Source organism: Fomitopsis serialis (assembly GCF_022376445.1).
Source record: "Fomitopsis serialis strain Sig1Antser10 chromosome Unknown B0H18scaffold_229, whole genome shotgun sequence".
NCBI lineage: Eukaryota > Fungi > Basidiomycota > Agaricomycetes > Polyporales > Fomitopsidaceae > Fomitopsis > Fomitopsis serialis.
Genome location: NW_025955189.1, coordinates 17,990 through 31,538, shown reverse-complemented (window position 1 = coordinate 31,538; position 13,549 = coordinate 17,990). Strand labels below are relative to the sequence as shown.

General features: G+C 55.4%; 5 protein-coding genes across 5 annotated transcripts; 2 read left to right on the top strand and 3 right to left on the bottom strand.

Moving 5' to 3' along the window:
• The first annotated feature begins 47 nt into the window (after nucleotides 1-47).
• Nucleotides 48-982, top strand: B0H18DRAFT_242198 (uncharacterized protein). Its single transcript, XM_048037253.1, has 2 exons — nucleotides 48-845; nucleotides 897-982. The coding sequence occupies exon 1, from the start codon at nucleotides 144-146 to the stop codon at nucleotides 771-773; it is 630 nt and encodes a 209-aa protein (XP_047885536.1). The 5' UTR covers nucleotides 48-143; the 3' UTR covers nucleotides 774-845; nucleotides 897-982.
• Nucleotides 983-2,292: 1,310 nt separating this feature from the next.
• Nucleotides 2,293-3,261, top strand: B0H18DRAFT_889733 (uncharacterized protein; the record flags this gene model as incomplete). The annotated part of the gene is made up of 5 exons (XM_048041283.1): nucleotides 2,293-2,358; nucleotides 2,422-2,462; nucleotides 2,523-2,614; nucleotides 2,667-2,741; nucleotides 2,807-3,261. Coding segments are annotated over 5 exons (729 nt in total), but the record flags the coding sequence as incomplete, so codon positions are not given.
• A 799-nt stretch (nucleotides 3,262-4,060) lies between these two features.
• B0H18DRAFT_242039 (uncharacterized protein) lies at nucleotides 4,061-5,005 on the bottom strand. Its single transcript, XM_048037252.1, has 2 exons — nucleotides 4,772-5,005; nucleotides 4,061-4,712 (listed from the first exon to the last, which is right to left on the bottom strand). The coding sequence occupies exon 2, from the start codon at nucleotides 4,694-4,696 to the stop codon at nucleotides 4,193-4,195; it is 504 nt and encodes a 167-aa protein (XP_047885534.1). The 5' UTR covers nucleotides 4,697-4,712; nucleotides 4,772-5,005; the 3' UTR covers nucleotides 4,061-4,192.
• Nucleotides 5,006-5,318: 313 nt separating this feature from the next.
• Nucleotides 5,319-6,543, bottom strand: B0H18DRAFT_889727 (uncharacterized protein; the record flags this gene model as incomplete). Its single annotated transcript, XM_048041281.1, has 6 exons — nucleotides 5,319-5,459; nucleotides 5,510-5,904; nucleotides 5,958-6,005; nucleotides 6,058-6,142; nucleotides 6,197-6,276; nucleotides 6,333-6,543. The coding sequence occupies 6 exons, from the start codon at nucleotides 6,541-6,543 to the stop codon at nucleotides 5,319-5,321; spliced, it is 960 nt and encodes a 319-aa protein (XP_047885533.1).
• A 487-nt stretch (nucleotides 6,544-7,030) lies between these two features.
• B0H18DRAFT_1053203 (uncharacterized protein) lies at nucleotides 7,031-8,585 on the bottom strand. The gene is made up of 4 exons (XM_048031002.1): nucleotides 8,534-8,585; nucleotides 7,732-8,353; nucleotides 7,371-7,711; nucleotides 7,031-7,303 (listed from the first exon to the last, which is right to left on the bottom strand). Exons 2-4 carry the CDS (start codon nucleotides 8,351-8,353, stop codon nucleotides 7,274-7,276), a joined length of 993 nt encoding a protein of 330 aa, XP_047885532.1. The 5' UTR covers nucleotides 8,534-8,585; the 3' UTR covers nucleotides 7,031-7,273.
• Nucleotides 8,586-13,549: the final 4,964 nt, after the last annotated feature.

The window sequence follows — 13,549 nt, the reverse complement described above, 5'->3', positions numbered from 1 at the left end:
TCCATGGTTGGCAGGAAAGCACTAGGAACGCGTATTCAAGCGACGGTGCGGAAGCACTACGTCAATCCACGGTCCCCATCGCGAGCCGACCTCTCTCGCGTGCCATATCCGATCGCATACCGTTCGAGGTCGTTGAACTCATCATGGGCTGGATGTCTCAGGCAAGTCTAGGCACCTGCGCGCAGGTTTGCCAGGCATGGCATCAGGCCAGCGTCGGTCTCCTTTATCAAAAGATCACTATCGCTAGTCGCACGGCATTCGACGCTCTTGTCGACTTCGCATCCAAGGACGCTCGCGCATCGGAGAGGCTTGTGGAAACGAGCCTATTGCGTATCGGCGGGCATCCGCGTCACCGGGACGCCCCCGTACATGTCATCCCCGTTGTCTTCGCTCGTATGATGCCGGGGGTCCGGACCTTGGTGTTCTACCTGTCGCAGCAGCGGCTGCTGCACTCTACATTCTTCCGCACGTTGCATCTCTTTCGTGCGGTAACAACGCTGGAGCTGTTCTCGTTTGTCCTAGACTCCTTCGGCGAATTGCGCAGTATCATCTGTGCGTTCCCGCAACTCAGCTGTCTCAAGCTCGCTGTCGGCACGCTGAGAGCGGAGACCCCTTCCACTCCGATTCGTTCAACACCAATTCGCTTGGACCGTTTGGTCCTTGGTGGGGCCTGGCATCTCTGCTCATTGTTCCACTCGTCGAGTGGCTCTCTGAGTCCTTGGCCTGTACGAATCTTGCCCACCTGGCCATCTGGCGCACTCCCTACAATCTAAGGTCGCCAGTGAACAGACTGCTCAAGGTCGCTGGGCAGAGCCTGCTGTCGATGTACGATTTCAATGACAATGGTCGGTGTTCATACCTTGTCGGGAATTTATCGAGTGCTGACGACTGTTCAGACTTTTCCGAGACGTCCGCGCTTTTAAGATCGCTTTCTAGACGTCCCGGCGCCCAGGGCATGCGCTCACCACTGGACCCTGGACAGTGGTTCGCTCAGAGTTCCGTATCACACTACACCCTTGCGCACAGTCGCAGCCTGCGTTCCGTACGCCTCGAACTGCAGGATTGCGTACTGGATGACAGGCCGGACGATAAGTCACGGTGGGTGAGCATTGCGCTGGCGTTGGAGTCCACATTGAGGACAGTGCGAAGTCCCAATCTGCAGTCCATCAGGATCCACCAACGCTTACTGCTCACTCAGTCCTTCTTTCCGCTCAGTGATCGACCCCGTCTCTTCTTTGCAAACTTGGAAGAAGACGCATTGCTATCAGTTCATGACGCGATGAAACGACCTGTATTCGGGAATCTGACTTCGGTTGAACTCTCTTTCGACATGGACTACAGTGCATGGAAGTTCTCACAACCGAAAATCACAGTAGCAACGGCCGCGCAGACGTTTCTCAGCGGAGTATCGCACTTGTTTGCGCCATGGTGCGAGCGTGGACTTGTAACGGTTGTTCAGAGGGAGAATCCGATCTACAGCGAGACCAATGACTGGTGATATAGGACTAGGTTTGACTGTCCTGTGGCTCAAACGGGCGTCCCATCTCGAAGCAGTGTGTTCGGTCCTCCTGTGTACTATATGTGTCGCTAATATGCTATCCATATCGAAGCGCGTCGAGGCCAGAGCCTAGTACTGGTGGTCAGTACACACTTCGTTTTGACAGTTCGTGATCAGGCCCATCATAGTAGACTGTGCCGCCTGCACTTCTGACGAGGATGGAAAGCTCTCCCAGTTGTCATTGTGCCCTCATGACTCGTGGGTCGCTGATATGTCAAAGAAGACAAGTAATCTCCGGCTTTGGGCCCGATGCCACGGGCGGTAGCCTCGAGCCTTCGGTACTATCAAGATCGGCATGCAGGTGCGGGCGACGGCGAATTTGTTTGCGACACAATCTCACTACCCGATGTCATGCATTCCGACAAAGCTCAAGTCCTTCTCGTTCTTATTGATTCTCAGGCATTACAGCAGTAATGGATTGTCTGCCGTAAACGCTCTGCGGCCGAGAGGTTTCGTACCACTGCCGCGGCTAGTACTGTCAACCTGCTTGACGGCCGATCCCCGCATGACCCTTGCCACAGGTATATATACTGGCATACCCCATATCAAGGGTAGGTCAACTGGGCCGCTGCGAGACTGACGCCGTTGGCACGATTCTAGCATCACTTCCATTTATCGCTGGTGAATGACCGATGTCTGGCTCAACCGCTGCTGATCTCAAACGCCCTCTTTCTGATCTCGACGAGAGCTACTATCGCCTTGATGGCGAAGAACTCGCTTTCTTCAAGCAATAGACAGGCATACGTGACGAGGGGACTCTGAAACAACATATATTGAAGGTTCAGCGTGACGCTTATCAGGTAAGGAAACTCTGTGTGTGTACATACTACCTAAGCTTACCGTCAAATATACCTGCCATACAGACCAGATCTTATACATGCATCCGCTGGTTCACATTCACAGAGTAAGTGGTGACCATGGCATATCGGTGTGGCTGGCAGAAGCTGACGGTGCGTGTCTGCAGGCTCCAATTAGCAAGGCTTCCAGCATACACTGAACTCCTGAAGCTTGGACAAGAACGCCAAGGGGCCATCCTGCTCGAAATAGGATGCTGCTGTTCGTGATCCATACACATTGCCAATTCGCGATGCGAGCTGAAACCTTTCAGTTGGTAATGATATAAGGAAGGCAATCGCAGACGGCTATCCACTCCAGAACTGCATCGTGTCAGACATTGAGCCCGGTGAGCAGTTGAGATGCATCATGACCATCTCTGCACATTGCTGATTTGTCGACGTTCGGCCACAGCCCTCTGGAACTTCGGCTTCCAGCTCTTCAACGACACTCCAGAAACATTCCCTGTCCCCATCGTCGCAGGCGACGCCCTCGACACAGCCTTCCTCGAGCCCGTCCCTCCCTTCACCTCTCACCCCTCCACTCCAGCCCCTCCTCTGTCCTCCGTCACGCAATTGTCCCAGCTCCACGGGCAAGTCTCTGCCATATACCTCTCCGCCGTCTTCCACCTCTTCCCCGAGGAGAAGCAGCTCCAGCTCGCACATGCGATCGCAGGGCTACTCTCGCCCGCCCCGGGATCGCTGATCCTCGGCTGGCACGCCGGCCTCCACGAGAAGGGCGTGCTCCCGGGCCCGCAGCGTCCGGACGGCCAGCATATGGGTATCTTCTGCCACTCGCCGCAGACGTGGAAGGAGCTGTGGGACGGGGGCGTTTTCCCGAAGGGACGGTGCGCGTCGAGGCGGAGTTGAGAGAGCTCGAGGGGGCCCGCCGAGGCCGGCGGGCGTGGCGTACTGGAAGCTCGTTTGGTCAGTGACTAGGCTGTGAATGTGCGCGTTCGGCATGGGTCCGTGCCTTCAACAAGCACGGCACTGGGACACCTCTACCAAGATGTAATCAGACAGGTGGCGGATATGCGTGACAAGAGTAGTGCAGACTGAGAGGATTCGAGATAGACAGTACAGGCGGATATCGCTCTTGTCGTCGGTGTAAGATATGATAGCTGCAGTTTTGCATTGAAGAGAGGCACACTTAGCTACTCCGTACACATCCTACTTATAGTAACCTTGTGAAACACTCGAGCCATCGTCTATGTATGTACTGCAACTTGCCAAAACTCGATGATAAATTCGCATGAGCATTGTACTCGAAGGCTCGCTTTCTAGTAGTCGATCTCCAAAGAAACCTGTAAACAAATCAGTCAGACCATATCAATCAAGGTACAGGCTTTTACATACTTGCGATATCTCATGTTGATGCTGGCCATCAGCGAAGGCAAGTACGCCTCTAGGTCGGCTTGTGCACGCTCTCCGCAATGACTGCATTTCGATGCATCCACCAAAGCCTTCATAACTGTGCCCTGAGACATGATGTCTTTCCCAGACGGTTGATCCTTCACCAAACTCTCGCAGCGCTTCATGAATCATGGAACCAGTGCGAATCTGAGACCAGACAGCAGAGAGTGGTAGGACTGCATGCTCGGGAACCTACCGCGGTAATGCAAGAACACCAACAGCGTGTGTTGCCGGCTATGGAGTCTGCGACTACGTGACGACTGACGACGGACTGAACGGCATCAGCACAGCGTCGACGGTAGTCCAAGAGGCGGATGTAAGCGGAAGCACGAATGTGATAGAGTTCGGCCGCAGAGTCGATGTGCGTGTGGCGATGTGAATGGACTCGTCAAGGAAGCTCCTTGCAGCGGCGCGGATCAGGTCTTCGTCCATTCTGTAACGTATGGCGATGCAGTACACGCGCACTGGCAGAGGTGATTTTCGACAAGACCCCGCAGCTTCTGCATGATATAGCGTTCCGTCCGGTCCATCGCATACTTCCTAGCCGCCTCCAATAAGGTGCAAAGTTCATCGAAAGTCCTCTCCGAAGTCGTCGATCGGCCGGGTAACAGAGATGCAACAAGCCCGTCAATGCAGTGCTGTCTTCCGTCACTGGGACTATCGGTAGATCCTGCGAGTTATTGTCGTTTGCTTCCGCGGACTGCCCCGACGGCAAGGTGAACATGCTATCGAAGACGGGAGACGCCTCAGCCAAGATGGCTTTGCGCACACGGAAGTTCACCCCATCACAGGATTGTAAAATCACGTCGGCGTGCGGACTGTCGAAAGGAAAGGGTGCATCGGTCGGCGTGGCGGGCGTGGTGCTGGTCGTCGGTGGCTCGTCGGTGGCCATTGGAATGTCCTCGTATCTAGCGCTGTCATTCATTCATATCAATATTGTGACCGTGCTTGTAGATTCGTTACGCACTTTCGCGATGTAGAAACTAATTATGGCCGCAGTAGGGTCGAATGCAAAGGGTCAAGGACGAAGCGGGGATGAGAGAGGATGCGATGCGATGCAAACGAAGATAAGGTGCAGTCGCCTCGCTGCTGCTTCTGGCCCGACATGTACAACGAGGCAGCATAACATGGACCAACAGTGGTTGCAAACAGCTACAAACCCAATTTTTAAAGTTCACTGCGCAACGTCGATGCGCTCTGGGCGACTTGGACTACCCAGAAGCTGACATGTGCTAAACAACCTGTAGTCGAATGACACATCAGTGAGGATCCTTCAACTGTGAGTAAGCGTTTGGTTGCTCACGTAGAGATGACACCGCATTGCTAGCATACGGTTGTCCCGAATCCAGGTCCACGACTCGATGAGGTAACTTACAACGAGGAGGCCTGCTGTCGTGACCTTCGGCTGCAGGGAATACTTACAGTATACATGTCCCCGATGAATAGGAACTATGTCCTTCCCATTGAGCAAGTTCATTACATCCGACCCACAGCGCAGATGACGGGCCAGTCCACTACTTTTGCTCCGCCGCGATGAGCTCGATGAGCTTGGCTACCAAGGCTTTCATCGCCTCTGCCTTCTGTTTTCCCACCGAAAGCACCTCTTCATGGGACACTTCTACCTCTTGCACGCGTTCTATTGTTCGTCCCGCCAACTTCAGGACCATCAGCCATAGCTCAGTCGCAATAGCAGACACGAACGCACCTCCGCCTCGACCTCCTCTCTGACGCTCTCATACTCCGGGATGACCACCTGGTTCGTGACCAAGCTCAGCACACACACGTTCACGCCCTCCTCGCGCGCCGCGAGCACCTCCGGCACAGTGCTCATGCCCACCACGTCCGCGCCCGCCGTACGCAGGAAACGGCCCTCCGCCGGCGTCTCATACGACGGCCCGCTCACCCACGCGTAAGTGCCCTCCGCAAGGGCCGAGCGCGGGAGGCCGAGCGCGTGCGCAGCGAGGAAGACCAGCCGACGAAGTGGCCGGGAGTAGGCGGTGGAGAGCGGGAGGAAGCGCGGGTAGTTGGGGCGTGCGGGTCCGAGGAGAGGGTTGAAGCCTGTGAGGTTGGGCAGGGCGAGGTGATCTTGGATGGACACGACTGGGAGGAAAGGCTGTGAGCTTGTTTCGATTCAGAATGGAGCATGGACCTACTGGTGCCGACGTCGAGGTCGGGATTGAGTGCACCTGCAGCGTTCGTAACTGCGATCATTGTGTTCAGATATCAGTATGCTTGGGACTGGTATGGACTCACTGATGATATCGCGGACGCCTAGTCTTGCGAGCACGCGGATGGGATACACGACCGTCGAAAGCGAATGCCCCTCATATGGGTGAAACTGGCTAGTATATATCAGTCATGCAATCGCGAAACCTAGTAGTACTTCACGCACCCGTCCAAGCATCGCAACTACAGGTATTCCTTCACCCTCCCCAATCAGTCCAAACGCAAGAGCACTCCGGTGTCCCTCAACTAACGCACAGTGGAATCAGTCTTCACCCAGACTCGTCCTGGTCAACGGGGCACACCTGTGCTCTTTCCGAACCCCTCCAGCGATGAGTATGGCACCTCTACGACATCGCGCAGGCTGTTCGCCAGCGTCGACAAGCCCGAACCGCAGACGATTGCTACGCGCGGCTGGAGCAGGCGGGCAGGTAGGATGCGCGAGAGCACGTCTAGTGTGCTCGAAAACGGCCCTGCTGCAGCAGTCTGTGCTTGGCTTCCCGAGACAGACGACATATCAGATCTGTAGAGACGTATATCCGTAGATGTAACAAGTGTATAAACGGTAGTGGTCGAGTCGAAGTGGCTGAGTGCCAGGGTACATCCTTTTATGGAAACCCAATTGGCGCTGGGATCGGTACACCACTAGTGGCACACGACAGCACACGACAAACGCTTCCACCTTGAATTTATGTGACTGTGCTATTTGAAGGAGAGCAGTATCACACAGGCGTCACAGATTAGCACTGCAAGAGAAGATGACCACAGGCTCGTTAATTAGCAGTGATCATTGGTTGCGGGTAGACGTCGCGACTCGCCTCAGTGTTACTTAGTATACTGTATCGGGCCGGGATCTCGGCCAGACAGGGTACTCGGTCAGTCGACCACCATGGGCTCATTCCTAAAGTTAATTACAAGAAAAACATATCAGGAGGTAGAGGAGGATTGTGAGAGACGACTGGTATGCGTAATCTGTCGTAAGACTGGGAACTGAGCCTACGGCACTCGACTGACCGAGTACCATGTCCGGCCGAGATCCCGGCCCGATACAGTAATGAAACGGACCAAATTCAAAGTTGTTCGAGTTCCCTAATCGTAATACACCTAATCTTTGGAATACAGACACAACAGGGCTACTTATGGCTAACGACGATGCTCCACGATGGGAATCTCGAGATATGTAACCGATGAACGTTACATCCGCGTGTCGGTACCATAAGTTTGCCCTTCAATTGCAAGTTGTGGGCTAGGCGATGAATTCCAATGACTCTGAGGCCTGGAGTAATGATCATACCCCTGTGAGCGGAATCCGCCATGAAGAAGGATTATAAGACTCCAATCACCTCAGATATGGCATCGTTGATCTTGCCCCTTGACACAGACATAAAGCTCTGCAAGTCGGCCCATGCGCGCTCTCCGCAATAAGCACATTTCCCTGCATCAACTAGAGCTGTTGTGATGGCAGTTTGCGATGGGACCCCTTTCCCAGTCCCGGACGGCCTGTCCTTCGCCAAGTTTCGGAACGTCTGCGCGAAATCGACAAACCAGGCACTAATTCGTCGGCAATTTTCGAGGCTCTTATAAGTGCAGCCTTTATTCGCCACATCGACCGTGACACTATGGCATTTGCGCCAACACCGTTCGTCCCAGGTTGAGTCTAGACCGGTATTGTAGCGAACAAAACCTGTTGGACTCGGACTGAACACCGATGATGGTAGTCCAAGAGACGGGCGTAAGCGGAGCCACTGATGTGGTCTAGTTCTGGTGTGTGGATGTATGCGGTTTGGATGGGCTGGTCGAGAAATCCTCTGGCGGCAGCACGGGTTAAGTGTTCGCCCAGTTGATGGTGTATGGCGAGGCAGTACACGCGCAGAGGTGAAGTCCCGATGAACACTTCCAGAGTTAGTGTGAGGTAGTCCACCATCTGATCCATCGCATACTTTCTCGCCGCCGGCAATAGAACCGAGATATCATCGAGGCCCATTTCCCGCAATCGTCGACCGGCCGGATAACAGAACCGCAGTAGGCCATCCACCGTGGTACTGTCCTCCTGCATCGGGACGACAGGCAGATCCGGACTCGTACAGGCGTGGTTCTCGGTACTCCCGGTGGGCAGACTGAACATGGTCTCGAAGAAAGGAGACGCTTCAGCGAGGATGGCTTTCCGGACGCGGAAGTTCACGCTGTCAGAGGATTGCAGGATAACGTCCGCATGCGGACTGTTGAAAGGGGGAGGTGCATCGGTCGGCGGGGCGATGCCATTCGTGCCGTTGGACGTCGTTTCTTCGCCATCGAGGATGCTAGCTTCAAGCTGCGGTGAGTGCATCACTGGCATTATATCATGGGTATTAGCGACACAATTGGGCTTGTCATAACTATATTCACTCTCACGTACTCCAGCCAGCAACGTAGGCCTATAGTAGATCTCTGGTCCAGGTTTCCGGCTAGTCGATGTGATCAACAGCGCAGAACAATCACGACAGGATGACTGTGCGGAGCTGACGGACGGCACGGTGCAGTATATGCAGACAAGGATGAGATGCAGCAGCACTGTGTAAGGGCCCGGCCCCGGGGGTGCGTTCGGTATGTAGTGCGGATTCAAGGAGCTGTTCTGAAGCTGTTGATGAGAAGCCTCGTGGCAAATATGTTCGCACAACGAGGCATATGTAGAAGCGCGCGTGACGGAGTTTAACCACTGGCCCTGTAGACTGGGATTCAGTCACCTTGTGCATTCTAACACGAACCGCAAAGGACGCGGCCACACGTATACGTACTACTGTACGCGGTGAGTAGACGATGACTCGGACGATAGTACTTATGTAGATGATACCAATGACTGCCCAAACTCGGAGAACCCGGGAGTCCAGCGTGCAACAAATCGCCTCGTCCACGTCCAGCTCAGTGCTTCATTCTCCATCTGCATACCAACATACTCAAACCATACTTTATATACACCAGAGCAATCCCAGTTAATCAACCAGAGTTCTCCGGCGATGACGGTGCGCACAGGAGATCACCGTCACGGTGAGTCATGATAAGGGCCGCTGGGCCGCTCTAGTCGAAGCCATGGTCTAGCAAGTTGAAGATTCATGAATCTTCCGAGGTCCGGAGGCTTCGATTATACCAACCCGCCCTATCGGGTTGCGACGCGAAAGGACCGACATAGCATTCGCCCAGGGAGGAGCCATAGCAAGGGAGGGGCTCCGCCATGTTGCCAGTCAAGGGCCCAGGGACTTGAGCGACTGTCTGCTGGCTCGTATTCGCCGCAGCTACCGGACGTAGCTGGGTAGTGTCCACGCAGCTAAAGCCTTTCTCCAAAAGCTGCGTTGGCCCCATCTAGCGTTCGTCCTTCGATGAAATCCATGACGTGGTAAGCACAACCACCTTTGATGGAAATGACCGTAGACTTTCGGCCTGGCGATCGATGTCTTCTCGCGAAGTATCTCCATAGCGCGCGCCTCTCAATGCTGTAGGTATGTGTATACTTTGAATTTGACTAATCGCGACTCGGATCGACTGAGGCGGACGACCGTTTGTTGTCTTCATCATACTGCCAGCGCCGTGTTCAACGCACTCAGCTGCCACGATGTCGTGTGCTAAGGTCAACGTCGTATTCATGGGCCGCTTGATGGGGCCGTTCACCTGGACCGGTGAACCCCCGCAAGTTTCCCTGTTCCATTGTCAAACTGTTAATGACAATGATTAAGGCAGTGTTAGAGGCTACGCTACCTCTGCTTCGCTCACGCCGCGCTTGTCAATTCTCAGACGGAGGAAACCAAGCGGCGTCACTGTCGAACCTTCAATCGGTCGGACCGCGTTGGCCGTACGCAGGAGACTGTCGAACGAAACCTTCACGGACCGCATGGGATGGCCAGAATGTGATCTGTCAGCTCGTGGGTTCCGCTAGTCTTCGTTTGCTGACCAACTCATGCAGGAAGGCGGCGCATAAGTTATCTGCCCGCTGGAGCACAGTTGCGACGCGTAGCGACTTTCACACCGAGCGCATGTAGTGGTCAGCCTTCGGCAAGGCTGACACAAGGATTGCACACGCCACCAGCATATCGCTAGTACATGCATGTCCGTGAGCGACAAGGACTGACAATCAAGGGAGGACTTATGTATAAGGGCCGCCGACCGAAGGCGTGCATCCATCTAGGCTTGAGTGCCTTCAACCCCATATGGTTGGGTTCAAGACCACCAATCTCGCCATCAACAGTCAGCGATGGCATAGTACCGCTTCCAAACTCTGGTCGAGATCGGTCCTCCTACTAGCATAGCCCACTGGTGTTTGAAGCTTCGCACTACGTCAAGCAGGCCTAGTATGAAACTTTTAGACGTTCCATAGTCTAGAGCGCACCAGGTCTAGTCTCTTGCAAGTCAGATAAACACAGGACAAGGAATGCGAAAGAGGAGAGCAACAACTTGATGATTCAGCAGAGAGCGCACTGTGATAACGTTTCACGGCATCGTGAAGAAACAGACACCGAATACGTACCTTCCGTTGCCTGATGAGTGAGCATCTTTCTTTCTGCATTGAGATCGCTCCCTCGAGCTTGTATATTGCATGGCGTGATTTCTCAGTACGTCTGCGCCAGCACCGCTTCGCGAAGTGATACTAACCAAGAACATTGATGACTCAGCTTAATCCTTCGCCGACCGTCACGGCATATTGATAGTTGGAACGGTACATGTATACCATTAGTGAGCAGGGCGCTGAACGCGCAAATGCGTACATATGCCACTCACCCTACGCAACGTTGTTCATCCACCGCTATCACTTTCTAGATTGAGATGGCAGATATCGCACCGGTCGCTGCACCGAATACGTCGTACTTCACGCCGGCCCAGAATCCGCCTGCGGGGACGGCGTTCGACCCTCATCCCGATGGGAAGCCTATCCCCAAGTTATTTCAGCCTTTGCAAATCCGCGGTTTACGGCTGCAGAACCGTATTCTGGCGAGTCGCTCGCTGACATCATTGCTTCTGCGCGCCATACTGACGAAACGATATCCTGCGCAGCTCTCACCCATGGTCACCCAATCTGCCGAAAACGGTATAGCCACACCGTACCACAAGACGCACTGTGAGTAGTCAACGACGCCGGACTGACACAGAGCACTGACATGCGATTCAGTTGGAAGCATTTTGACCTATGGGCCCGGCCTCAGCTTCATCGAGGGCACAGGCATGGCTCCCGAGGGACGAGCGTCGCCGCATGACGTTGGCCTCTGGGACGACTCCCAGATAGCGCCCCTTCGTGAGCTCGTCGAGTACGCCCACTCGCAGAACCAGAAGATCGGCATCCAGTTCAACCACTCCGGACGCAAGGGATCTACGGTGCCGATTTGGCTCGCGCGCCATGCGATCGCGACAGAGGCCGTTGGCGGCTGGCCGAGCAAGCTTGTGGCGCCATCGGCTCTTGCGTTTAGTCCGGGTGACCCCGTCCCACGGAGCTTGATGAAGGGGGATACAGAGGATCAAGGACGCGTGGGTGGACGCTGCAGCGCGCGCTGTGAAAGCCGGATTCGATACGATCGCCATCCACGGCGCGCACGGTTACCTGCTGCATGAGTTCATGAGCCCAGTGACGAACAAGAGGACCGACAAGTACGGTGGATCGTTCGAGAACCGCATACGACTCGCCGTCGAGGTTGTAGATGCCGTGCGGGCGGTGATTCCGGAGGACATGCCTCTGTTCTTCCGGTGAGCGATACGTTGTTGTCCGCCTCGCGTGACTGAGACCTCGCAATCAGCGTCTCTGCCACGGATTGGCTGGAAGAAGTCGCACCCGACGAGCCTTCGTGGCGATGTGAAGACACCATCAGACTCGCTGAGGTCCTCGCGGAGCACGGCGTAGACGTCTATGACGTCTCTTCCGGAGGCCTTGACCCACGACAGAAGATCACGTTCGCGGAGCCCGCATACCAGGCGCGCTTTGCCGTAGCCGTCAAGGAGAAAGTCAGTGACAAGATCCTCGTGGCTAGTGTCGGCGGCATCAAGCACGCTAGCGTCGCCCAGGACGTCTTGGAGAGAGGTGTTGACATGGTGCTCGTCGGCCGACAGTTCCTGCGGGACCACCAAACAGTGTGGACGTTCGCAGAGCAGCTTGGGGTGGAGATAAAACTGCCCAGTCAGATTGCCTGGGCATTCCCAAGGAGAGGTAAGTAGCTAGCAAGCCAAGATTTTCAAAGAGAAGACGAGGGAGTACACTGCGAGTAGCTCATAGTGCTGCAGGATGCATGAATCATAACATCGTTCGCCACGTGACCGCGTATTTCGCGACGCGACGCGTCTTTTAGGCGTCGAACTTCGACGCGGAGATATTCATTTCAGGTGCTGCAACTTGAGTCAGAGACTCAGGTGTGTTACTTCATACACACTCAGTGACTAAGAGTGTACTTTAACCTATCATCTGGTATGCTGGTACTAACATCGTGAATCTGCACCGTGCACGTTTCAGACCGTAATTACTTGAGGTTAATCACCCAGCGGGTTTGCAGGGCACATTCAGACTCCGCTGTGGCGCGGCCTCCCGTACGCGCACAAGTCGCGCGTCGCGCCCTCTTAAGTAGAGTCGCCAACGCCGTACGCAGCCTAGAACCTACCGCGGGGGCGGGCACAGCGACGAGTGGACGGCTGGGAATGGTGCGGCTGGCGGGGGCGGGCGGGGGCGAGGGCGAGGGTGAGGGCTAGAGCCGTGTCAATACACAATTCTAATATATTTGTTAATGCTCTATACACTCGCGCTATACGATCGACACTAACGTCGATCAATCAACACTCTATGGTCATTACAGAATACTTCAGTACTATTAGTCCGACGTGCGAGTCCGCGCCGCGCGACTCGGACTCCAGCGCATCGCGCACATCAAAGTACTACCTTCCAAGTTGTGGCCCACGACACTCTCGTCGGCTGCGTTTGCACGCGGGGCACTGGCCCTATGTGCTCGTGGTCGGCGTGTTGCGCACGCCCCGGCCCTGCTCAGCGTCGTCGTTGTCTCCCATCCTGAGCTCGCGCACGCGCTCCGTTCGTCCGCCATGATTGCGTGCTGGGCATTCGTCCAGCACGCTCGTGGTCGGCGTGTGTGTCGTCCCCTGCTTGTGTGCCCGCTGACCCGCCCGCCCACTCGCTCGTGTGCCTCCTCGTGTGCCTCCTCGCCCGCCTACTCACCCGCCTGTCAACCCGTGTGCCTGTCTGCTCACCTGCTCGACCAGTCACTCATGTACTACTTGCCTGTTCACCGGCCCGCCCGCCTTCCCGCTCGCGTTGCGCGCGTTCGGTGGCTGGACATTTGCCCAGCGCGCTCGCAGTCAGCGTGTATGCTGGCCGCCCGCGCGCGCGCGTCCGCTCGTCCAGTGGTCCAGCCGTCCGTTGGCCGTGCCTGCACGCAGGGCAGAGGACCTGCGTTCTCGCGGTAACCGTGCGAGTCGTGCTGCACGTTGCCGCGTCCTGTACCTGCGTTAGTGGGGTCGCTCGCGTGCGTTTGCGCTCACCTATGGGGACTCGCTCTCGCCCTCCCCC